General features: G+C 42.9%; 1 protein-coding gene and 1 long non-coding RNA gene across 4 annotated transcripts; one reads left to right on the forward strand and one right to left on the reverse strand.

The window, feature by feature from the left end:
- Window positions 1–726: 726 nt before the first annotated feature.
- On the reverse strand, window positions 727–12,666 carry Ptger2 (prostaglandin E receptor 2). Of its 2 annotated transcripts, XM_076931191.1 has the most exons (3): window positions 11,325–12,666; window positions 2,101–2,215; window positions 1,486–1,655 (listed from the first exon to the last, which is right to left on the reverse strand). In XM_076931191.1, the coding sequence occupies exons 1-3, from the start codon at window positions 12,165–12,167 to the stop codon at window positions 1,636–1,638; spliced, it is 978 nt and encodes a 325-aa protein (XP_076787306.1). In that variant the 5' UTR covers window positions 12,168–12,666; the 3' UTR covers window positions 1,486–1,635. The 2 variants fall into 2 exon arrangements, with proteins under 2 accessions (XP_034354300.1, XP_076787306.1); XM_034498409.2 differs by lacking the exon at window positions 2,101–2,215 and having other exon boundaries at window positions 727–1,655; window positions 11,325–12,659.
- Window positions 11,452–24,183, forward strand: LOC143441744 (uncharacterized). 2 transcript variants are annotated; one of them, XR_013109404.1, is made up of 3 exons: window positions 11,452–11,576; window positions 20,783–21,023; window positions 21,839–24,183. It is a non-coding gene; the product is annotated as an uncharacterized LOC143441744 (long non-coding RNA). The 2 variants fall into 2 exon arrangements; XR_013109405.1 differs by having other exon boundaries at window positions 20,783–20,983; window positions 21,839–24,181.
- Window positions 24,184–25,427: the final 1,244 nt, after the last annotated feature.

Below are 25,427 nucleotides of genomic sequence, written 5' to 3' on the forward strand. Positions count from 1 at the left end.
CTAATTATAAAAAACAGCTCTGGGTAAACATGAAACTTGAGAAACAACTAAATTTAAAAAATTAACAGCTATCCTACAATTTTATCTGCCTTCAGATAAGATGGTTATATTATTCTAATGACCATGTCAGAAGACTGAAAACTGATAACTCTTTTTGAATATCAAAAACCCCACTGGATATCTTAAAAGTTTAAAGCATACCAATTGCACATTTTTAAAACTTGCCAAAATTAATTTGATTTTTTTTTACTTTCATTTTACTTAAAAGACACCTTGTCTACACTAACTGCAAGCTGTCCTTGAGGAGTGACAGCATTGAAGACATCCACATTTTTTTGTTTTATAGTTTAGTTTCTAGCATTTCAGTTATGTTTACACCATAACTCTGACTAAATGTACACACTCGCTGAATTACTTAATTGCTGAGTTTACACCATGCCAAACGTTTGGAACTATATTAAGATATGACTCACAGTTACATGATTTCTTCTGTAGTATGTATCAAAATATGTTCCCTCAATAAAAATACAGACAGAAGAGTTTGGCATGGCACAATCAAACATCTTGCAAAGTATATCTGTATGTTAATTATGTTCCCAGTATGAACACCAGAAGAATTCTAGTATACCTGAAGAATAGACTTGAATTTTCAGAGTTTGATCCTAAAATCTAATCTCAGATACAACTGTGAAAAATCCTCCTCCACAAAAAACTGAAGAACACTAATTAGAATTGATTTTTTTTTATTATTATTTCTTTGTGAGAGGCAAATTTCTGAAGTTTCTTTCAGTAGCCTCCTCACAATAGACAAGAGAGAATAAATAATCTGACAATATGACAGAGTTCATAAAGGGTGGGCATCCTTTCAAGGGTGGCACGGTAGTGACCGGAGAGGACTCCCACGTGAACACGCACAGTAAAAGGGGCCAATGACTTTCAACTTCATGGTCCAAATAAAGAGTCCATTAAGCAATCACGAGACAACAACTTGTCTGCTCTGGTTGCTTCATCACTTGCACGAATTGACTTCCTAGAGAATGAGTTTCATTTAGTCTGACTGCATTTATAACGGCAGTGGCATCAAAATTAAAACAGGAGGCAGTAACCACGTAGCGTTTTAAAACAAATTGCAAAACCACATGCTTTGTCATTCAACAGGAAAGCTTAAATCAACTGGATCTTAAACATAGCCGGTTGTCCTTCAAAGGCCACATAATGTGAACTTTATACATCCCCTGACACTTTCCACAAAGGACCCTGTCATCAAATCTGCAGTCCAAACCACCTCATAAAGTCTGTTTCATCGGCTTTCTCAGAGCGCGGCCATTTTGTTTACATTCCAGCCCTTTATGTTTCTCCAAAGAGGCCATTTAAAGGCTTTTGCAGGGCTTCCCTCATGAAGCGCATCCTCACAACTGTCCACAAAGGTCAGTCTGTTTACTGGCACTGGACTGGGTAGAACAGGAAGTTCGTTGGGCTTCTTGTGTTCTCGGTGAAGTCCGACAACAAAGGACTGAGCGCATTAGTCTCAGGACCGGTGGCCTAAGGATGGCAAAGACCCAAGGATCAATTATAGAGTTAACTGATAAAAATCGAAGAGCTTGGAGGTCCCACTTTTCATTCAGGGAAGCGGTTTCATCCATATAAGCAAAGATCTGAAAGAAGCAGAGAGGAAAACATTGTTAGGTCTATATTGTGAACAAGCCAGCTTAGATCCTGTGTAAATTTCTTGAGATTAAGCCTTGTTTTGTGTGGTAGTGGCAGTGAAAGGATGGGTGTCAAAAGAACTCCTACACAAATCATTATGACATCATTTTCTCATGAACTTAAAAGAAAGCATGCATGTTAAGGTTACCATTAACGTTAGTGTTACACAAAACTTCAGTCTTGTCATTGGGAATGTAGGGAGATGGCGTCTTGAATAGAATCTATTTTCCCCTCAGATGGTCTCATTATATAATCCAAACTGTCCTCAAACACATGATCTGCTTAGAATCCTCCACCCCCTCCAGATAGGATTATAGGTGTGAGCCATTGTGTCTTGCCAAATAGAATATTTTAATACTATCAGCAGTGATAGTATTAGTAGCTATTATTTACCTGATATGTGTGTTGTGAAATGTACCAGGTCCTGATGGGAAGTGTGACAGATGAGGAAGTAAGTTCTGGGAATGTTAAGAACATTTAACATTCCCAAATACCTGACCTGATGATCCTGCAAGAGAGCAACAGAGCGCATCAGTTGGAGGACTGGCTCTGAGTCTTGCAGCGTTGGGGCTTGAATTTAACTCTGTGTAACTTTGGTATCATGGACAAGAAACCTGTGAGTGCATAAAAAGGTGATATCACATGTACTTCACATGCTTGTCATAAGCAATGCGTTAGGTCTTCAACAATGGAGGGAGTACCAGGGTAAAGGGAAGAGATTATTTTGGGAAAAGAGTGTTGGGGAAGAAGTAGATGGTGTCCCTAAGTCACAGACTCAGCCAGAAGCATTATTCTTAATGCTCCAGGGACCTTCTGACTTAGGGACACCATCTACTTCTTCCCCAACACTCTTTTCCCAAAATAATCTCTTCCCTTTACCCTGGTACTCCCTCCACAGCATCTGGGAACTGGACGTACTAAACAAATTACAGGGAGAGAGAAAGGCAGTCATCTTTGGCTTGCTTATGTTAAGACAATAGCAGAAAGGTTTGGCAGCCAGGGGTGTTTATGCCAGAGAATCTTGGCATAATGAGTGGAGAAAAGAGTTGGCAGATGAGTAAGGAAAAAGAAGACTTGACCATGAGCATTCCAGAGCTCAGAGAAAAGAGTTAGGTGGGGTTGTGCAATGCAATGCAATGCATTGGGGCAATAGTCTTCTAGTCTGTTACATTACTTTGGATGCAAAATGTTCAGTATGATGTATTCAAGAGGGGAGTTTGGGGCAGGGGAGAAATTCAGTAATAGTGTACATAATTCTGATAGATTAAAATACACCACACACACACACACACACACACACACACTGCATGCACAGATAATAGCCCTCTGTTGTAGAAAAGCCCATAGCTGTTTCTGATCTAGTTTAACAGGGAACACAGTAATGCGGAGTTGAGCATGCAAGGCAAGCACCGTGGACAGGGTTCAGCATCTCCCAGCTCCACCCATGAAGATGAGCCAGGTTTGCAATATAGAGTAACCTACATCATTGTTTCTGGTCTTGTTAGAGTGTAACAGGATAATGAGAAGTGAGAACTGGTTTAAAGATGGAGAAACTCTATGCTGTTTCTTTTCATTTTTATCCACTATGGGAGGTAAGTTTTAGAATTGCCTAAAATATGCATTTCGGAGGGTAACCAATATTTTGTAGGAGATGATTCGATTCTTTTACATTTAGAAGAGAGGTTGACTTCAGACACCTTTAACACTCTAGGCTTTTGATGTGAGCTTTGCCATCTGCCTCTCCTTCAGTTTTTTATTTCTGACTGAAATTTACACCTTTGCTCTTGTGCACTCTGAATTCAGTGTTATTTTAAGTTGTGTTGAATTCCACATAATGCAAATACAGCATTTTAGCACTTTCAAGTGCACAATTTAGTGCCATTAAGTACATTCAACGTTCATGTAAATGTGTTATGATTTTTCTATATTATGATATTTTATGATGTGTTTCTCTTTGCCTTGCTCGGGCTTGAACTTAGGACCTCACTTATGCTTGGCATGCATTCTAGCACTGAGCTATACTCCCAACCCTATTATGAGGTTTAGATATCTAAAAGTCTGTGGCTGAGGAGATACTGCTCCTTCTTGGAATGACTAATTATGGTGACCAACAAAGGGCTCAATAGGGACTATGTCTTTGCTATACACATCACTAACCAGTCCTGAGACCTACCTCATCTACAGAGCCCATAATCCATAGGAATGTTCTCCTTCTTAATGAACTAGGGTTCTGTTACCAGTCAACTAAGGACTGCCCTGTAGCTGACAGCCTGCCATAATTATGACATGCCTTTCCTGCAGAAACCCTAATAAAGGCCACATCCCAGACTGCATCATGCCCCCTGCCTCCTCTGCATCCTGACAGGTGCACTGGCCTTGGCTGGATTTCTCTCAAATCTCCTCTTGGAAATGCTCTTGACTGACCTGAACATGAAAAAGTACCCATCACCATCACCTGCCTCCAAACTGAGAGTGTGAACCTCTGTGCAGGTGAACTTCCTCCTTCCCTAGAGCTGACCCTCGGTTCTTAACAAACAGCTGACATATGGGAGACACAGGAATTGCTGAGTGATATACTGGTGATGTTCTAAAGTTCAAATTCAGAGGTTGGTGGGAACACATGAGCTTTCTGGCATACACTACCAATATACTCGATGTGAGAAAAATACCAGGTGCTATTCTAATGTGCCAAGTGAGCTAAGTGCTCGAGCCCCACTCCCAACAACAGGTTTTTGCAAAGACTACAGAGCTGAGACACATATCCAGTGGCACAGATGGGAATCTTGCTTCAGCCATGTCCGAGGTAGGCATCCATGGAAAGCTTCATCTTGGCAGTGGCCAGGGACTGTCATTTAAACTACTTTCCTATCTTTTATCTGATACAAAGTTGCTTCAGAATCTTAGCATGAATGAGCACTTTACTGGGTTCATCTGTGAAATCCCCAGGGGAGACTCAATACATTCAGTTGCATTTCTTCTTTGACTTATTCAGTCTTGGCTAAGACATAGACTTTGGGGGCTTAACACCTCCCCACAGGAATGCAGACTCCTTTTAGAGAGGAGGAAGCCTAGGTTTAAAAGACTAGTTACTTTGTGTATGGAGTCAGACTGCTGTGGTGGGGCTCTAGCTTCAATGCCAGTCCATAGACAGTACCTGACACCTCCATAGAGAGCCTCTGATGCAAAAGCTTCAGGTGAGATTCAGAAGTGACTACCAGGACACAAGGCATGCAGACCCTTCTGTTGAAGGGTTTGATAAAGGCCTGTGGCTCTCACTCTTCTGTTTAGAGATGGAAAACCTGTGACTCTTTTTTTTTTTTTTCCCCGTCATTATTTCCCAACAGCTTACTTGAAGGCAGCACTTGCTGAGTTCTTCTACCTTCTGAATGACATTGTGGTGTCCAGGCTGCAGGCTTTGCACAATTAAATTAAAACAATTTTTCTTTTGGTTGTGGTATGGAGGTGGGGCCATGCTTTAAAGAAATCTTTTCTCTCCAAACATGTTTATGGTACATGGAAACTGAAGTCTTCTTTACATCATAAGAACAACTGGGGCATCAATATAGCTCCAGAATGATCGTGACCTTGGCACTGTGCATCTGGGAACTGAAATGAAGACCGAATGCTAAGGTCTAGAGATCTGAGGAAATAATGGGCAGTATGATCCATCCATCCAGAGTCCTCTAATCCTAGTCTGCACGTGGCTTTTGGAGTGATCTATGTGAGAGGCTAGGAGGGAGTCAGACAGATCTCTCTGCTAGGTAGACGGATAGGAAAAGGAGTTGCAAATAGATAATAAGGTTGGTGAACTTCCAGCTTTTTTTTTTTTTTTTTCATAAACCTGACTGAAGACAAAGGCTAAAAAATCTCTTTCCCCTTACCAGTTACACACGCATATGCATACCCTGATGGACCAGTCAGACAAGTACAAGGCTGGATCAAGACATATTTACCCCAAACTTGTCGACCTACCAGCTTCCCTGTCTTTGTCCAAACTGAACAACATCAAATTAGGGCAGGAAGACCCTTTACAGACCCTTAAACCCAGCCTTCAGGGAGAGATGGGGCCTCAGCTTTCCTGGTTGCCCTGTGCTTGCAGAGGGTCTTCTCTCTGTGCATTGTCTTTAAGTGTGTACTTCCTGGTTCCTAATAGAAGCCTTTCTTCACCTGCTGGTTGTCTGCTGGGTCTAAGACTTTCCCCTGGTTCTCCCTGTTACACTGGAGGTTTTTCCTGCCTTCAGTTTCCTGATTGACAGAGAAAACAAGCTTAGTCGTGGCCCAGAAAGTACCACATGCACTATCCATGGAGCAGAAACCAACACTCCTTGTCCACAGGAAGTTTCAGTCTTCCCTAGGTTCTCTTTCCCTTTTCAGGCCCTATTCATCATGCAAATGTCCTAATTTCAGAATACTTAACTCTGTTTTCAATTTATGGAACAATTTCAGGAAGCAAAATGCTGTCAGAAAAGTGTAGCTAAGCGAAGCCCAGTGACGGGAGTTGAGACGCAGTAGACTTAGGTTCCAGATCTGGATGAGGACTGATGGTCAGACACTCAAAACAGGGGACAGGAGAGGCCAAGCAAGTAGAACAAGTTGTAGATTAACTGGGGTTAAGCCTCTGCCTGTAAAAAGATCTGTTGACTGCATTCCTGAATCATGGTGTCTATTTGTTTTTAAGTTCATCGTGTGAGGGGCTATTGATTGTTTTGTTTGTTTGTTTGTTTGTTTGTTGAATTGAAGACCTGGCCTGAAACAACAGTGAGGATCCACTTAACTGAAGGTGTAGTTATAAACCTTAAACTCTCCATTGGGAAACAGATGATGCTTCTTGCATACTATATATTAGAAACCATCATATCTGTGTTTGTACTTAGAGGCATCACTGCACATTAGCAAATTGGTGAAGTAAAAGATATCAATTGAAATCACCCACACAGAGGAATGCTCTCTTAGAAGGAAATGTGCATTTAAATGTTCCCATCAGTTGTCAAACACCTCACTAATGATGTCTCAATGACAAAGGGCATTCATTCCAGCTGCTCACAAGCATTCACTTCTCTATCTTCACAATAAGTTCTCTGTGGGCACCCAGAGATGTATAGGTTTCTCTTTTACCACTACCTGAGCTTCTTTTGTTTTTGTGTTTTGAGATAAGGTTTATCTGTATAATCCTGGATGTCCTGGAACTAGCTCTGTAGAGCAGCTGGCCTTGAGCTCAGAGATCCACCTACTTTTACCTCCTGAGTGCTTAGGGTTAGAGGTATGAGCCATCACAGACTGGCTTTTTTGTTTTTTAACTCACCACCTGAAACTTTATAGTTCATATTCTCATGATTGGATAATTTCATATGAGACTTTCACCACCCATTTACATGACATTTTACACAAGGAAGAGCAGAACCAATGGGAGGCTCCACCATTGTTTACTTCAATGTTTTCTACAGTGTAAAGATCAGATTTCTACTAATCAGATTTACTAAGAAATTCTAACTGTGGAGAATTTGTGAAGATGAAGATATTTTTGGAGTGAGCCAATGGTAGGCTCTTGGAGTTTCAGAACTGAATAAAAGGCATAAGCACTTTATCCTAATGGCATGTGGAGAGCAGTTTAAATCGATCAGAAGCCAACCACAGTTAGCCAAGTGCCGAGAGAGTGAGTGGATGTGGGTGGGAAATGGAGACAGGAGCAGGACCTGAGACAAGGCTGGAGGATCATTGTTTCCCATGTTCTGTTCTTTTTCTGGAAGAAAAAGAGTTTCCATTTATCACTGTGAAGTGATGACAATAACTGATTGACATGAGGAGTTATTACTTTATACAGTACTCATTTAGTGAACAAACAGTTTGGACTATGTTGTTGATTTCATGCGTGATTTTATTCTGGGCAGTCAAAGTTATATAATTTCCTAAACACCACATTTTTTAATCACTAAAGAAATGTCTTATGGGCCTCAAATAAAGGTTTTGTGTTTAAGGATAATCTGATTGCATCTTGATTTAGACTAGCATTTACACTAGAAATCTCCTAAAATCTCAGTCCCAGGCTTGCATGTCAGAGGACTGAGGGAAAATGGAACATGATTGAATTAACATGGAGAAAAAAGTCCCTGCTGATTTATTTTTAAAGCTAATAAGTTGGAATAAAGAGACAAGGTGGTCCAAATATTTATAATACTGTCAAAATTCTCTTGTGAAATTATGGCTGATCTCCTCCCATGTTTCCCTTGAAATGAAGACTTTCTTCTGGACATTATTGCTTCTAATACATGGTAATGGTGTCAGGGCCTCAGACTTCCTGTCCCAGCTCTACTATGCCCTCGCCTCAGACCCTGAGTTTTTGGATGTAACAGTAACGATACATGAGGCTGAACTTGACTTCATTTTAGGATTTTAGGGTACTGGGCATTTTTTCCATTTTGAGAATTTTATTTCCTGAATTTGGGTGGCTCTAGACTGACATCCTAAAAGGAAGAAGCAATTCTACCCTGTTCATAACATGGGACAATGACTGCTGATTCTAGATTCTAGATTTCCCAAGTCCCAGCTTCTCCCACTGCCAGAGAGCTGCAGAGCTGACAGGGGTGCCACCAGCTGTGGTCGTGTATGCTTCTTGCTGTCTAGAGGTCTGACTCTCAGGAACACAGAAAACAGTTCTTGCTATTCTGAATAAAAATTTGGAGGAAAATAATGGGTTGCTGCTGTGTTTGAGGATATGAAAAAATAATTAGGTAGAATATCTGGGCAAGTATTTTACATGAATAACTTGTTTTTATCATTGATACTATTCTGGTAGATTGAGTTAAATAAATACGTAATTGAGATAAATTTTGTTGGTTTCATTTTTAGCATGCATGGCCTCAAGAAAAATTCCATATGTATCTCATGTTTGTGGTATGCATTGATTGCATGTCGATGGTGCTAAAAAAAAATCAAGTGCCTGAATGCATCTGTGAGCCTCACCCTCCTTCCTGTGCAAAGGATTCTTACTCAAGTGGGAGATCTACATTGGCCACATTTTATTGTGGCTCAAGTAGGGTCAAAGGACTTGGGAGGGAATCCTCCTTGGGGCATATATTTGGAAATAACAGAATGTGTGAACGTTAGCCTTGAGTTTTGAACTTTCATATCATCCCTGAAGTAATGTATCAGAATAGCTCAGTAGTTCATAAAGCCTAATATGGTATGGGATGGAAAGATAACATACTATCAAAATAAAAGTTGTCAACAGGCAAAGTTGATTTTCTTAGGAGAGAGAATGTGATACTTCAGTTTGATACTGCACCTCCTGGATTATCTATAGTATGTGTAGCTGTGATGTCATGGTGATCTCCAAGGCAAGCCAGGGTATCGGCCTTCTACTATACTCATATTGAGATTCTCTCTGCTCATTGGGAATCTCTGTCATGGGCTTTGCAGGAGCAAACCTAGAGCACAGCTTGCTGATATTGTCTACTCTAAGGGATGGTTTGGTGTAGAATCCATTTAAAACTTTCTCTGTGTGTCCTTCCCCCTACCATCCACAAAAAGAAACTGAACAAGAGCAGAACTTCAAAGCAAGCTTGACTTCCTTATCCTTTCTAAGAGAGTTTAGGTGCAAAGTCCTTTCTGGGGCCATCTCTGGTCTGATATTAAAAAGAGGAGGATGACAAGAAAACCCACAAAATCAACAATCTGGGTTCTCTGGGGCTCACAGCCAGGGAATGGACAACCAGGAGCTGGCATGGAACTGACTTAGGTCCTTTGCATACAAGTTACTCTTGTGTAGCTTGGTTTTCTTGTGGGACTCCTAGTAGCGGGAGCAGGGGCTTTCTCTCTCTTCCCAGGTTGCCTTATCTGGACTTAATACAAGGGGCGGTGCCTATTCTTACTGCAACTTGAAATGCATGCTGTGTTTTTGATATCCATGGGGGAGGCCTGCTGTTTTCTGAAGAAAAACAGAGGAGAAATGGTTAGGAGGGATAGAGAGGGGGAAGAGACTAGGAGCAGAGGGAGGAGGGGGAACTGTAAAGAGGGGGGTATGTATGGCAGTGCTTGATCCTTCATGATTAAAGGCAACACAAGAACACAGGTGAACTTTTGAAAGTCATAGGTTTTACTTTTTAAAATATAGTTTACCAAGTTTGCCAGCTGAAGAGGAGCCATTTTTCTTCCCATTGGCCTCCTTTCAGTGGGTTAGGAATGGAGAAACAATTCTTTCTATAAGAGTTTGGGCCAGCATGGAGCCCATTCTCAGGCTACATAAGTAACTCGTGATATTTTTATTCATTTACTTACAAATAACAGATAATATTCTTAGAGCAGATATTCTAGTTCCCAGCATCCTAAGACAGACACGTTGTAGAATGGTTGGAGTCTGTTTAGTTACACTAGAAGTGCTGTCTTTTATAGATAATGGTCGGGATCCTAGCCCCACCCCCCAAAGCTAATGTGGCCCCAAACATAAAACACTCTACCCATAACACGAAAGCACAGGAACTATGTTCTTTTTAAATCACAACATTCCAGAACACAAACTCTCCTTCTGGAGTATCTATGGAGATGCCAGCTTCCACGGTTCAATTCATTATTTAAGAGGGCAGTGTGACCAGCTCCATCTCATTCCCCACTAAATGTAGCTCACCTGTTCAGACCTTCTGCTGTGACAGAGGAGAGAGACAAGTGTGAGGGCAATGGGGAGCAGAGCATAGAAAACACAGCTGGGAAACGGAGTCCCTTGGGGGTGGGGTTCTTATCTGCATCCCTTTCTCCCCGAGGATGAATAAATGTCACCAATCAGAAGCATCCATGAGAAACAGAAGAGCTATTTCTACAGCTTCTACAAGTCGGATTTTGACTAGCCACTGTCCGTGCCATCCTTCCCCAAATCTCCCTTCTATGGCTCCTCGTGAGAGACCAGAAGGCTCCAACTTTGGCTTTGCATCCACATTAGGCCTTAGCAGCTCGGCATTTATTTCAGAACTCACTGTCAATGCTGCCTCTAACTGGGTAACATCCATATTTCCATCCTGGCCCTGCCTCAGTTCCCCCAGGCAGCCTTTTCCCTCTTTCCTGAGATGTTCCAGCTGTTGTTGCATTTATCTTTGTGCTCAGAACTGCACAGCTACAGGATGAGGAGCATCTATGTGTACTCCTGACAGTGACATCAAGAGACTATTTTATAACTTAATGTTCCTAAAGTCAAATGAAAGAGGCTGTAAACTTCTACACCAAGGATCCTCTGAATGCTGTCGGTTGACAACTAGATTTCACCCAGGAGAAATGAAAGCACCAAGGGACGGGCCTTAAGAATAGCAAAGTGGGCCCCAGTGGTCAGATTATAACATTGACAACAGTCCTATCTTAGAAGGGACCCCCTCCTCTTCAGTTACTAACCCACGGAAGGAACCAAGTAGAAGGTTCTTAGAAGAAGTGCTAAAGTAGCAACATTCATATGCAAACACAGAAGGACAAAGGAAGGAAGTGGGTAAGGTGAAAAGAAAAGGGGAAGGCAATGACCTTTGTCAATTAGGACATTTCCCACCCAGGCTGTCAGTGTTTGCCTGGAGGTGGAAAGGGTGGGGTGAGAGGAGTTTGAGCAGGCTGCCAGCAGAAGGACTGCAGAAACAAAAGTGACTTACTGTGAAAGGCAAGGAGCAAATGGCGAAGGTGATGGTCATAATGGCCAGGAGAATGAGGTGGTCCGTTTCCTCCGCCATCGAGGTCCTTTCCCCTCTCCTGCGAGATCCAGGGCCTCTTAGGCTACTGCCAGACAATCCGCAGCGGCTTCTTCTGCTCCGACGGTGCATGCGAATGAGATTGAGGATGACGCTGATGTTGCAGGCGAGCACAGCCACGATGAGCAGCAGGAGCATCGTGGCATACAGCTGAAGGTATGCAGTCCTCCCGTGCCGGATAAAGCACCACGTCCCAGGACAGTACTGGACGTACTCCCCATAGTTGAGCAGCGGCAGGGAACAGAAGAGCAAGGAGACCCCATAGATGGCAGGCAGCACCGCCAGACCCCCGCGACGGGAGAAGTGGCGCCTGTAGAAGTAAGGGTGCCCAATGGAGAGGTAGCGTTCCAGGGCCATGGCGAAGAGCATGAGCATCGTGGCCAGACTAAAGAAGGTCATAGTGAAAGCGAAATAGGTACACGCGCGGCTTTCAGGAGCCAGGGCCACAAGGGTCTGGTTTCTCGAATACGAAGCCAGCACCACCGGGCTGATGAGGCAGGTCCCCAGCAGGTCGGTGAATACCAGTTCTGTTACCAGCACGTGGAACAAGGAGATAGAGGTCCTGCTGCCGGCGCTACACCCGGTGTCCCCACGCCAGCGGCGCGCCAACAGTGCCAGTGCGATGAGGTTCCCCAGAACCCCAGCCGAGAACATCACCGAGCTGATGGCTGGGCTTTCCCCGGAACAGAGCCACTGACGACTCTTGCAGTCCTCCACTTGCCTGGAGTCATTGAAAGAATTGTCCATGGTGGAGGGCGTGGAGGAGAGTTGATCTCTCCTCCAGGCAGGTACTAGACAGTAGCAGGGTCTGAGGGACCCAGTGTTCCAAGACAGAGCAGGGAAAAGGGGAGGGACCGAAATTCAGAGCTCCCTTCCGGCCCCTAACTCGCACCAAAGGCAGACTTGCTTGGGTCTCCTGCTTGTGCGCACAGTGCACAGTGGCCTCTTTACTACAATATCCGGACGCTTTCAATGCTCCTGTGCCTCACCTGCCCTAGCCAGGGCTGCTTGCTAGAGTATGGAGGAGCAGCTGCTTCCTCCAGCGCCTTCCGGGGGGCGCGGGGGGAAGTCCCGTACAGGCATCCAGGCAAGCAATTTAGATTGCTTGCTAGCTGTGGTGGAGGGGCCAGGCAGGGCAGAGGGATACACTGCTTGGGCTCTAGAAGAGACAGGGGGCGGTCCCAGCACTCGCCCTGAGCTGGCCCACAAAGTCTTCCTTCCCGCGGGGTACAAGGGTTGGAAGTTGCAGTGCCTCTGACTTCAGCTCTGAAGCCTTTAGCCCTAGCAGAAGGCTGGGAACCAGCACATAGTAAATGAGACTGGGGTAACAGGAGCTCACCAAACTGAGGTTAAGAGAGCCCAGCCCTGTGAGATGTGGGGGACAGAGGCACAAAGACATCAAGACAACTTGAAGTAAGAATTTGAGAGAGGTTGTTATTTTCCTTTAAAAAAAAATCCAGAAAGATACCCAACAAAGGTGAGAAAAAAACTAGAAAGAACTGAAAAGCAAGACTGTCCATCCAAGGAATAGAACCATGCACACCACGGAGTGGTCTTTGTCTTCCTATACCAAATAACGACTTGCTTAAGCAAGCCTAAGAAAACAAAAGAGGAACCGTTCTTGTAATCCTCTAGAGTCATGTTTGTGGCCCCAGATGGAAAACAACCGCACTTAGTGTTCTCTACTGAAGCTCGATCTTGAGGAAACTGTTACTAGGTTGTTCACATTCTTCTCTCCACAGTCAGTTAACCATGAGGGCCCATTGGAAGGATTTATTCTTAGAGTGTGTTGGTAATTGGCCAGTTTCACAATGGTGCTGACACAAATAGGTGTTTATTATCTGTTGTCATAGTTACAGAGTAGTAAAATTGTAGCAGTGTTTCTAAATTTTCTAAGTCCAGCCTGACAGACAATGCAGGCAATGATATACTACTAGAAAAAAGCGTATTTCATGCAGGAAAAGAGTGTTCTGGGAAAGAAAGGTTTGCACAGAAGTCTGGTCAAAAGAAAAAGCTATGGAAAGATTATTTATGGAATACACCTTGCTTCTCATGATTTAGCTCACTGTGCTTCTGGCCTGGGGACTGGAGTGCAGAGGGTTTTCTAGCCAAATCAGGCAAGCAAAATTAATTTGTTTGGGAGGCCTACAGGCTCACTTCCCACAGCAGAAGCTATTCCCTCCATTCCTAAGCCCTGTAGGGCATGGATGGAGTGGGTGTCAAACTCCGCTAGTCTTCTTTCAGGCTGTAACAGCAGGCCAGTAGCATCCTCAACCCAGCCAACCAAAATGGACGCTCCCATGTCCATCTTGTGCCATCTCATCTCACGTGGTTGGGGGATGAGAACAGCAGGCAGGACTCCAATGCTGTTTCCTACTGTGTTTATTTTCCAAATGTTTTTATGTCCTTTCTGTTTCCATGACCCCCTTATAACAAAAGCTCCCTGCTGCACTATTTCTATGTAATTGTCTCTAGCTGCTCACTACATGAGTACATGGTGGACAGGCTCTGCTGACTTTAATGCATACCAGAGAAAATTCGAGATCCTCATCCCAGCCCCCCCCCCACCCGCCTTTATCTTGTTAGTCTCTACCCCAACTCAGTAGTACACTGTGAGAGGATTCTCCCAGAGGTGTATGGGCAATTGAGTTTCTGATGACCAAGCTCTTTCGATCTGTCTACATCCCTTCCTCAATGACAACCCTCAGACCCTAGGGTATGCACTTCCTGCATGTGAGACGGCCTTGGGAATCCTGGGGGAAGAAGCCAGTATGAAGCCCCAGACATGTGTTTAGGACAAACATTTAAGCAAGGAACTCCCTCATCTCAGGTGCAGGGAAGTTTGTCTACAGGACAGATGGCTTTGAGTCTGAGTAATCCCTGCTTAAAGGTGGATTTGTCACAAGAAAAAGACCAGAGTTGAGTCTTACAATTTTTAGGAGCTCATATCTTTCCAATTACTCTTCTGGACTGCAGGCTTTCAGATGCTACATATTCAAGTTACCATTTTCATTTGTTTGTTTCCAGTAGTTGGACAGAGAGGGGTAGCATTTCTAAATGTATTCTCTGTTTCAAAAGTCTGACTGGATGGTTAATTTGCTATCCCTACTTCCTCAGTTAGACCATCAGGTTGGTTCAGTAAATTGAATCCTCATCTTGTAGTTTGAAAGTCGCTTCTTCCCATTTCTAATTGTAGCATCAGCATTCTCAGTACAAGATCAGTTTATCCAGAGTCTAGGATTTCATAACAGAAAACCTATTAACGCCCTCAGTTCTAGAATTGAGACATAAAGCTTTGCTAATTTTCGGTTCCTGTTTGTGAAGCCATTGTGTTTGGGGAACACCATGTGATTAGTAATTGTGTATCAACTTGGTCAGGCATGGGATGCCCAGGAGCTGACTAAACAGTATGTCTGACTACATCTGGGAGGGTGTTCTAAAGAGCTTAGCATCCACAGAGATGGGCTGACTAAAGCACATAACTGCTCCAGTGTGGGTGGGCCCCATCTGGTCAATTGCTGGCTGACTAGAACTAGGAATATAGGTGAAGGTTGATTACTGGGCTTGATTTGGGGGCATTGATCTGCCATTGAGAGTCCTGATTCTCTGGCTTTCAGGCTGATTAGAATCTCAACTATTAGTTCTCCAGTTCTGAGACTTCTTCCAAACATAACGTTAGCTTTACAAGTAGACACATATAGAGAGCCACGTGTAAATCAAGGGCTGGAATACAGACTGAGAAAGCTGTTGCTAGGCAGTTTTGTCATGTGAGTGTGAAGTACACTATTGACAAAACCATTATGTATCATATGACTGTGTACACAGAACACACACACACAGAGAAAGAAATATACAATTGGTCCTATTTCTTCGAATATCTCTGACTAATACATATTACTTGATATCTAAAATTTATACTTTCCTTTATGGATCTGTGACTCAGGGGCTTTGGAAGGCAAGCTACTTACCGTAGGGCATTCATCAAAGGAAGGCAAAGATAAACACAGCAGAAAGGACAACTACGTGGAAGAAGCTACTAACATGGGGTCTTGCATGGTTCTATTTGCAGGAGTTGTGTCTTTAAAACACTCAGTCTTTACTTCTTGATATCTATGCATTTAAATAATTTTTTAAAAAGAGAGTTCTAAGAACACCATCTGTGTGTTCCCTGTAGTAACCTAGACAGGGATCACACCATTCACTGTAACGATCAGAAGTCACTGAAAACTGGAGATTAGATTTAAAGGATGATTTTGGTGACAGTCCACAGAGTTCAGAGTCCTGTGAAGTTTCTAGGTTGCCTGCTTGGATGCTTGCTATCCTTCATCCCTGTCAGCCCCACCTTTGGCTTTGTGTAGCAAGGCTCTTCCCCTTGAAGGTGGCAGTTGCTTTCTATGCTAGTCCTGATTCAGCCAGAGAAACAGGTCCACTGTTAGCAATAAATAATGCAGATTTTATTATTATAAGCCTTGAATTGCCCAGTAAATAATGCAGATTTTATTATTATAAGCCTTGAATTGCCCAGTTGCTAGCCAGTAGCCACATGACAGTTTAGATCTGAGTTTATTAAAGGAAAAAAAAATGCAGTTTCTCTAGAAACATTTAGTCAGTTTAGGTACATTTCCAGCCATTAGTGACTCGCCTGCAAAGAAGCTCATATGTGAAATTTTTTTTCATTGAAGAATTTAGAGTTCCTTAGGTTGTACATCAGTGGTTCTCGCCTTCCTAACCCTGTGACCCTTTAATTTAATTCCTCATGGTGTGGTGACACACAACCATAAAATCATTTCATTGCTACTTCATAACTATAATGTTGCTACTGTTATGAATTATAATGTAGATAATGGATATGTAGAATATCTGATATGCAACCTCCAAGGGGGCCATTTCCCAAAGGTTAAGAACCACTGTCTGTATGATGTCAGTGAGTGCTCTGCTCTGCCTAGCCGCTGGCTTTCTCATTAGAAAAACAAAAAGAACACGGAGACAAGCAAAGAAGGTAGAAACAACTTTTGAATTAGTCAAAAGCATTTTAAAAAATCTATTGTGTGAGTCCTCATTTGAAGTTCATGGTATGTGCACTTTCTAGTTTAAAAACTGCTATTTGAGTAGCAAATTTAACCTCCCAACTTCCTAAAAAATGTATCTTAAGGAAACCAAATAGGTCCAAATGATGAATGTTCTACTGTACAGAAGACTGTTAACTAAGAATGTAGAAAGCAAGACAGAATCAGAAAAACCCACATTCTGTAATCCTATTAAAATTAGCAATTCAGTTACTATGTTGAATTACAATTAAAATGTTTAAGTACTTGGTTGTTGGTACCTAAAAAGTCACATAAGGCCAGAAGTAACACTACAGAGATTGTTTTCTTGTGTCTGGTGGTGAAAGAGGGGCTAAGGGTTCAGTGAAAGCTCAGACTGGACCAACAAGTTCATCAGATCAGGGAGCTCAACACCAAGCCTCAGGACTTGAGGTTGATCCCTGGAATCACATGCCCAACGAAGAGAACTGACTCCCAAAAGTTGTCCTCTGATGGCCACAGAATGCACACACACACACACACACACACACACACACACACACACACACACACGGGTAATACATTTTGTAAAGGTTTAAACTGACATTGTCCAAGAGTGAATATTAGCAACCAGTCGGTGGTTTTTTGTTTTGTCTCATGTGAACAAAAAAGCAACAGGAATTACAGCTTCTGCTATATTCTAGATGCAAGATATAACTGGAACTTATACCTCCTTTTACATCAGATCAAATGAGATCAAGTGGAGCAGGATGGAAGGCAGAAAGAAGCAGGCCTTCATTCAGCAGGATAAGTCTTCAGCAAGCTAGTGTGTTCCTAAGAGGGTGGGTCCTGAGGCAAAACAAAGTCTGGAACCAAGTTATGATCTGAACAAATGGACCATAAAAGGACCTTTTGAGAATGTGTTGCAGACATTTGAGTTTGGACCAGAATTCTAACAGGTGGAATGTGTGGAAGGTTAGAGAAGACTAAGTGAAGCAAACAGGTAACAAACTCTGTCACACTTCGCTGACACCTCCCTCTCCAGTGTTTGGGAGGAACTGAGCCAAGGTGTCCACGGCAGGAATTTCTCTCTTACTATAGTGAATAGCATATCCCTGCTATGTCACTGGACTTCTCTTGGTTTTAAACAACAGTGATTGTTTTAAGAATGCACACATCTTATTTATCAGTTATTATTTATGTATATAATTTGTATGGGTATTTTGTCTGCATGTAAGTGTGTTATACCACATGCATAGCTGATGACCCACAGAGTCACAGAGTGTGTCAGAGTCCCTGGGACCGGAATTACAGAGGGTTGTGAATGCCATGTGTATGCTGGAATTGAACTTTGGTCCAGCCAATGCTCTCAACCACTGAGCCATCACCACAGCTTCATCATCTTAAGAATAGTGGTAACTAGAGTAACAATCAGCAGTGATGCTACTAGACTGAGTGGGTAAGGCAGACAGGAGAGGAGGCACCACTAGGCAGGCAGGAGACTGCAGCACCTGTCAGGGCAAGGCTTCACAGCTGAAGTGCCAGGAAAGCATTCATTCACTTCATCCACCAGACTAGGGAAAACAAGCTTCCTGGGTAAGCCATTTCCACTCTAGATACTAGGATGAACAGTCACACTTACCAATCCCCTGACAGTGAGTCCAGAGAGTTCTACGAATATCTGAAAAGATCTTTCCAGTATGGGACCAACACCTCTGAGACTTTCTCATGTTCTTCCCATCCCAGATTTAGTCACCATAATGGTTGCTTGGGCCCTTGAAAACAGAAGAAGATATAAAAAGTTCTCAGTAAGCTGCAGCTTTTTGTTTCACTTCTGGTTCTAAGTAGCTTTGATGCAAAACTTGGTTATAAGAAAGAGATTTTGCAGCTGAATTTGGGATCTTAGAATCAAATCCAAAAAATGGGTGAGCCAGATGGAACTTGAAGACTGCCCAAAGCTACATCCCATTTCCCTTTGCAACTGCAAGAGCAGGAGAGAACGATGTCTGAGTTGTGCTGTTTTGTGTTAAGCTGGGGCTCTGTAATGAGAAAGCACAGTTCCTCACATTGTAGCCTCAAACTCCAGGCTCTCCTGTCTCAGTACCCCAGGTATCAGGTGGGCAGGTGTGTGCTGCCACAGTGCTAGCAGGAACTCGAAGATTTCTGTGTACTGTAATGTCTTCATGAGCTGAAGCTGAGGCTGAGCCTAGGAATCTCCATGTCAGTAGCATCTTCCAAGGATGTTACTCTGCAGCTCTGAAATCTTGATCCCTGGGGAGATGCCTGGGGAGGTTCACTTTCAGTATATTAAAGCACTTGGGCTCCCTCTAGAGGAACAACTTTAAAACCTCATTTGGAAATAACCAGAACAATGTTTTTTTTTTTTTTTTTTTTTTTTTTTTTTTTTTTTTTTTTTTTTTTTTTTTTTTTTTTTTTTTTTTTTTTTTTTTTTTTTTACCTAGCTATAAAAATTTAAAGCCCAGAGGTCCCACTTGAACATTTTTATTCAGAAGCAGCCTTTGCTTTCTGTCTTGAAGATGCTTTGATAATTTAGAGGGCCAACGTTGTTTTGAAATAATTTGACTTTGGGTTGTTAAACATTTTTCTGAGTTTATGGATTTTATTTCCTCTCTTTGAGAGTCTTTGGAGACCGATTCTTATTTTATTCTTCAGGGCCCACGAGCTCAGGGATTAGAGCTATACCAACGGTGAGGATTCTAATCAGAAACCCCGTCCCATAAACTCAGGCCTCGAAGGAAAGGCTGGGGATGAGTTAGAAGTAAAGCTAAACTATTTCTGCAGAGCCACACTGTGAAGCACAGCCGCGCGGCAGCAGGGTGGATCCGCAGCCATGAGGGCTGTGGATCTCACTCTGAGCTGCTATTTCAGGTCCTCAAACTCCCGGGAGCCCCAGTTGCTAATGGTTTAGATTTGGCTCCTTACCACTTGGTTAAGTTGTTGGCTTATCTACTAGGATGGTTGTAGCAGCAACGGCCCACAATCAGGCCACGCAGGATTAAGTCTTTTAGACAGATAGGTAACTAGCCTCTTCCAAGGTCCCAGTGTCTGGGAAAGAACCCCTTTGTAGTCACTTATGTAGAGGGGTCATCCTTGTATGCTTATCTTATAAAGAATTCTTTCTTGGTGTCTCTGGCTTTCTTTCTGGAACTTCTTTTATCTTTGTTTTGTTTTGGGTTTTCTATAGAGTCATGGTTATTGTCAACTTTTTGAGCAATCTCTAATAATTCATATCTATTCATATTGCCAAATCCTTCTAACGTTTAAAGCTTCTTTTCTACTATCTTAGGTTCAAATGCACGATAAAAACCAATGTTTTCTAGAAGCTGCTTCAATCCTAACATGGCTTGGGAAAAATTGACTAGGTCTCCTTACCTTGTTCAGTTTTGGGGTACAGAACACTGATTGATGAAGTAGAACTATTTTTCTCCTCCCTGAGTGCAACTGGTTGCTTATCTAATTAGGTGATGGAGGGAGGGTAGGGAGAGCACAAGCTTGGGGCAAGCAACCAAGTATCCAGAGTCCTGATCAGTGCTCCTAGAGCAGGAGGAGGGGAGGTAAACTACTTCCACCAGAACTGAGAGAACAGGCAGAGGTTTGGAGTTTCTCTGGGTGACCTGTCCAAGGCAACAAGAGGGCACAAGCCAGAAGGTAGGGTGGGGGTCTCACAACAGAGAAAGTCACTAATCAATATGGGAAACTATTTGGGGTTCTGGGTTCCCTGGTCATGTTCCAGACAGCCTGTACTGTCACAGGGTTATATGACTCCAAAAAGTGGCCAATAGATTTTACAAAAGGTCCAGAATTTTCTGTTCAAGAAACAGGTATCATATTCATCCTCCTCCATAAAACTCCCTCTGGGCCTGTGGCCACCAACCACAATTCTACTCAGGAGACCCTACTGCTAGCATTGCCATAGCAACAGCAGCAACAGCTTGCAGCCACAGCTGCTGCCAGAAGAGGGGTGCAGTAAGGATGGCCCAGTATGACCCATAAGCCTGTTGTGAGAAGTTGTATGTCATTCCAGGGGCAGCGGTAGCTGTGGTCCCAGGAGGGCTCACTTCCTTTCCATTTTAGATCATTTCTCCAATCAGTAGAACTGACAGAAACACATAGAGAGATACATAGTAAAGACAACCAGGGGTCCCCACCATGCATCCATATACCCGAAGAGTCCAGGGGAGTTTGATGGAGTCTCACCTGGACCCCAGACATAGCTCTTTACCGTAGGCATCTCCATTGTGTCCCTTTGTATTCTAAACCAGACTTACCTCTAGCAGTGCCAAACCAGGTGACTTTCAATTTTGTTCCTTTTTTGAGGTGGAGGTGTCATATTCCTTCAAAGCATTGGGAAGCAATCCATCAGATGGTATCCTGAAACCCTGGAACATCTCAGGTTGTGCAGCCCTGGAAGTTCTTGACCACCACATTTTTTTTCTGGCTTCAGAGGGCTTCAAGACCTCCAGTATTTCAAGGCATAGACTCTGGAGATCTCACTGGGGCCTCCAGAAATGTTGTGAGGTATATACACCAGAGAAGACCACGTGGACACTGGTTCTGAGTGAGCAGATTTTTTTGGGTTCAGACTCCATCTTAGAAAATCTGACCTAAGTTTGAATTCCAGTAAACTTACAGGCTGGTACCTAGCAGCAGTTTCCAAGTTGCCCCCTCCCCCCAACAAGACCTGTGTTTCCAGGTTACCCCCTACAAGACCTGTGTCTCCAGGTTACCTCCCCAAACAAGAACTGCATCTAGCACCAGTCTCCAGGTTATTCCCCCAACAGATCTGTACCCCCAGGCTACAAGCCCTCCCCTGCCTAAGAACCACCAATCAGGAGAAAAGCAGAAGTTAAGTTTATGGTTTGGCTCCTAGCACCAGCCAATTATGTTAAAGGCCATAGTAGCCCCCAATTAGATGCTTGCTAGGCTAAAAACACTTATTCCTCATTTTTCATTTTCTATAAAATCTTGTCCTGATGAGTGTTTGGGGCTTTTTCTCCACCTGAATCATCCTGTGGGTTCATGGTGAGTTAAGGCCAAGCTCAAACTTGTGAATAAAGACTCCTGGATGATTGCATGGATAGGCTCCTGATTGGTCCTTTGGGGTTCATGAAAGCTTCCTGGTACTATAGTTCAAGACAACAGAAAGTCTTTATGAGCAAGACAGTGACTATGGGTGTTTGGAAATCTCAGTTCAGTACCAAGACATTCTCAGGGTAGACTTTTAAGCACAAAAATCATAACCTTGACATATCTCAGTTAGCAAAAATATCCAGAAGCAGAACTGTAGAAGCCGAAAAGCAAGGTTAATATGTTTAGGGACTTTCCCACAACCAGGGACTTTGATGGATTATGTCTTTGTTCTCATTTTGACAGATGTTGCTGTCTACTTACTCTACTTATTTGGTTTCAATGCCTGAGTGGTTCTTCCATCATAGCATCAGTTGTGGTAAGGTCTGGATGTTTGTTACATTGTTACTAAATTGATGTGGGCAAGCTACCGGTTCCATTGTTTGCCTAGGTTCAGTACAGTGTTGAGCTGATTACAAATGTGCAAATATAATTATCTATGATTAAGGGGTTTGTTGTTTCAAGACTATACTTTTGTGGTGGTTTGAATGAGAATGGCCCCCATAGACTCACATGTTTGAATACTTGGTCCCCACTTCATGGAACAGTTTGGGAAGGATTAGGAGGTATAGGCTGGTGATGGAGGTTTGTCACTAGGCATTCTTTTTGAGGCTTCAAAGGCCTCCATCATTCCTGGTTAGCTCGCCGTTGTCTACTACTGGTAGATGGGAGGTTTCAGCTGTTCCTACGCAATGTTCCTACGCAATGTTCTTTCTCTAAAACTCTGAAACTGTAAGTTCCCAATTAAATATGTTGTTCTATAAGTTGCCTTGGTCACCTGTCTTATTATAGCAATAGAAAAGTAACCAAGACAGCTTACAATGACAGCACTGGGTAACAGGTTTATTGGATTGTGCGACTTTTAACTTTGTCTCCTCTTTCCAATCAGGTTCCTGGTGCATCCTAAGTATGAAACCATCAGGATACTTTATGACCTTGACTGAAAAGATACTTCTCAGTTTTCTTGATGGTGCTTAATTATTCTTCTTAGTTTTAGTATTCTGATAATAGAAATAACAACAAAAATCAAGTCTTTTGATTTTGCAAATTTTTTGCCAGGACATAGTAAGTTCTAGATACCGTCACTGTGACGATTTTCAAGACTAGACTGATTTCTGAACCCTTGGTTTTCTCAAAGAATGGGATGTTCCTCTTGTCAATAACAGATGAGACCCGCTGATGCCTTTTACTAAGTTAGGGAATTGTGAATGTCAGAAAGAGGAGCCCCCCAAACCCAACCTCAATTAGCTGTGAACTTAGCTTTGCCCTCTGCCTGAGGCCGTTCTGGGAAGAGAAAGCCGTCCACTCCAGGCAGTCCAGCGAGAGAAGGTGATCGGCCTCATCCAGAGACGAGACTCATCACAGATAAAATTTGCATTTCTGATCATTTCCAGGTAATGAAGCTACTGTTGCTTGTCCAGGCCACACTTTCAGAAGTGTTGGCCTAGCCTTCCTGGCTGGTAAGTGTGGGGGTTGTTCAGGTTTTAGTGTTTATGGAATTTCTACTTTCCTGAAGATCTAGGAATATGTGGCAAGTAGGCTTGAGACTAAATGAATAACTTGCCTTCATAGTTTACATGGTGGTTAGTGTTTGTTGATTGTCAACTTGACAGCACCTGAAATCGCCCTGGAGATGCACCTCTAGGCACACAGGTGGAAGATTATTAGATTATCAGCTCTAGTATATAAGGTATTACTAGATTAGGTTAGCCTTTGGGCATGCCTGTGAGGGACAATTTTGATTTGACTAATTGAAGTGGGAAGACCCACCCACTATGGTTGACTGAGATAGTGGACTGGGTAAGAGGAATGAAGTGATCTGAGTACCAGCATCTTCCTCTGCTCCCTGCCTGCAGTCCGTACAACAGCTCCCAGTCTCCTGCTGTCTTGACTTCCCATGATGGAGTCTCTTGCAACTATAAGACAAAATAAACTTCTCTCTTAAATGCTGCTTTTGTAAGCTTATTTAATCACAGCAACAGAAAAGTAACAAAGACCATTAGCTTTTACTTAACCTCCTTAAAATCCATGGGAATCTCAGCCAGGAGCCATATTGTCCAGGAGAACTGGGAATGTAGGGGAAGAGACAAACACTCTTTTTATAGTGCTTTTCCTTTCCCTAAGAGTTTATTGGAACACAGAAACTCAGAGACAGAAAGTGGTCAACTGCAATGGAACTGAAAGGACACAGACTCCTGTCACCTGGTGGATCCCATGAGTCACCTGGTGAATCCCATGAGTCACAATGGGATCCCATGAGCTCTGTTTCCTAAGCCATTGAACACTTATTCCTCTTTCCCTGCCACCTGAATCCAGTTCCATCTTGCCTGCATCTTCCTGACATGTGTGATGGTAGTAGCACTTTGATTTCCCATGATTCTCTGCTTTTCCCTTTGTATGGTACTTGTTCAAAAAACACCATGCTGTGATGTATTTACCCCTGAGTCCATCCTGTAGCCACATAGTGACTTTCAACTATTAAAACTTAAATGACTTAAATTCTGCTGTGCCTAATATTAGTTTTTGTTCACATTTAAAGGAGCATTAGTTTTTGTTCACCTTTGACTCATGTTTATCTTTGAGGAGAGTCTTGCAACTAGGCTTCTCTGGGCCTGCACATACAGATCTCTGTGTCCCCTTTCAAGTACATAAATCATAAAATAACCCTTTCTCTGATTCAGTGGATTCCATAGCAGGAACATCCAGGGCCAGGCTCTTTATAGATTCATTACTTCCTTACATTGTCCAGTACAAAGACTGTAGCACTGTATGAGGTGTGACACACAGTTCTCATGCTCTCTGGTGCCCCTGCCTGCCCTATTCACAGTTCACATTCCAGTGAGTCCCCAACTCCATCATCAGACTGCCCTCATTTCAAAGCCTCCAGTTACCAGCAGGCAGGGCCTCCCAGAACTCTAGCTCCTATTGCTACCCACCCATTACTTCACGGTGTGAAAACTGCCACTTTTCCAGCCCCTTCTCTGTGAGGTTTGGGTCATGAATCCCATACTCAGGACAGATGAAGCTGCTAAGCCTGCTGCCCGCCTTCACTCCTTCCTGCCTCTGCACATTCTGATCCTCAGACCAAAGCTTACCCTAGGTACCTTTTCCTCTTATTTTCTCAGTTCAGTTCTAGACACCTTTCCAAAATATACTTTCATGTAAAAGAAATACTTATCATCTCAAATCTTGGAAAACATAAAGAATTATGGGAAAATGTCCATGGACAAGAGCAACTGTGATTCATGCTTTCTTTGATTTATTTTTGCAAGTTACTTTTTTGTGTGTACATATTCATTAGTCACACCTTAAAGTAGTTTGCATCCTCTTTTTATCACTTGAAGTTTTGCTTCTTTACTCCTTAGTGTGTGTGTGTGTGTGTGTGTGTGTGTGTGTGTGTGTGTGTGTGTGTAATTCCAATACTGGTATCGTAGATCAATTTAGGCACTTAGTGTATCCTTAGTAAGGCTGCTATCAAGAAAGGGTGTAGAAACTGACACACTTCCCAGAGCATCATGAATATTTTCATCTCAGTAACCTCTCTAAGTTTTGTAAGCCACAGTGTTTTGCTTGGCCCTGCATCATTTAATTCACCCTCTGCATTTTCTTTGATTAGGCTGCATGGCTTCTACATTTTTTAATGATATGTGTCCCTTCTTCTGTGGACTGTCTTTGAATGTCCTTTCAGTCTTCAGTTGTCCTGTGTACTCACTTTCAGTGCTTTAAGGGAAACACCTGCTCCCTGGGAAGTTCAGACAGGCTTGCTTGGAGCTGTGCTGGGGACATTTTAGCACTGCAGGAGCACAATACTACTGAGAATCTCCATTTGCATTAC

This window comes from Arvicanthis niloticus, chromosome 3 (genome assembly GCF_011762505.2).
Source record: "Arvicanthis niloticus isolate mArvNil1 chromosome 3, mArvNil1.pat.X, whole genome shotgun sequence".
NCBI lineage: Eukaryota > Metazoa > Chordata > Mammalia > Rodentia > Muridae > Arvicanthis > Arvicanthis niloticus.

What these genes read in the sequence shown, in the direction of transcription:
- Ptger2 (XM_034498409.2), bottom strand. Translation starts at nt 12,167, where the DNA reads ATGGACAATTCTTTCAATGACTCCAGGCAAGTGGAGGACTGCAAGAGT. An exon ending in TTTGCTCCTTGCCTTTCACA is followed by an intron (nt 1,656 to 11,324) that starts GTAAGTCACTTT and finishes TGCTTCTTTCAG; the next exon opens with ATCTTTGCTTATATGGATGA.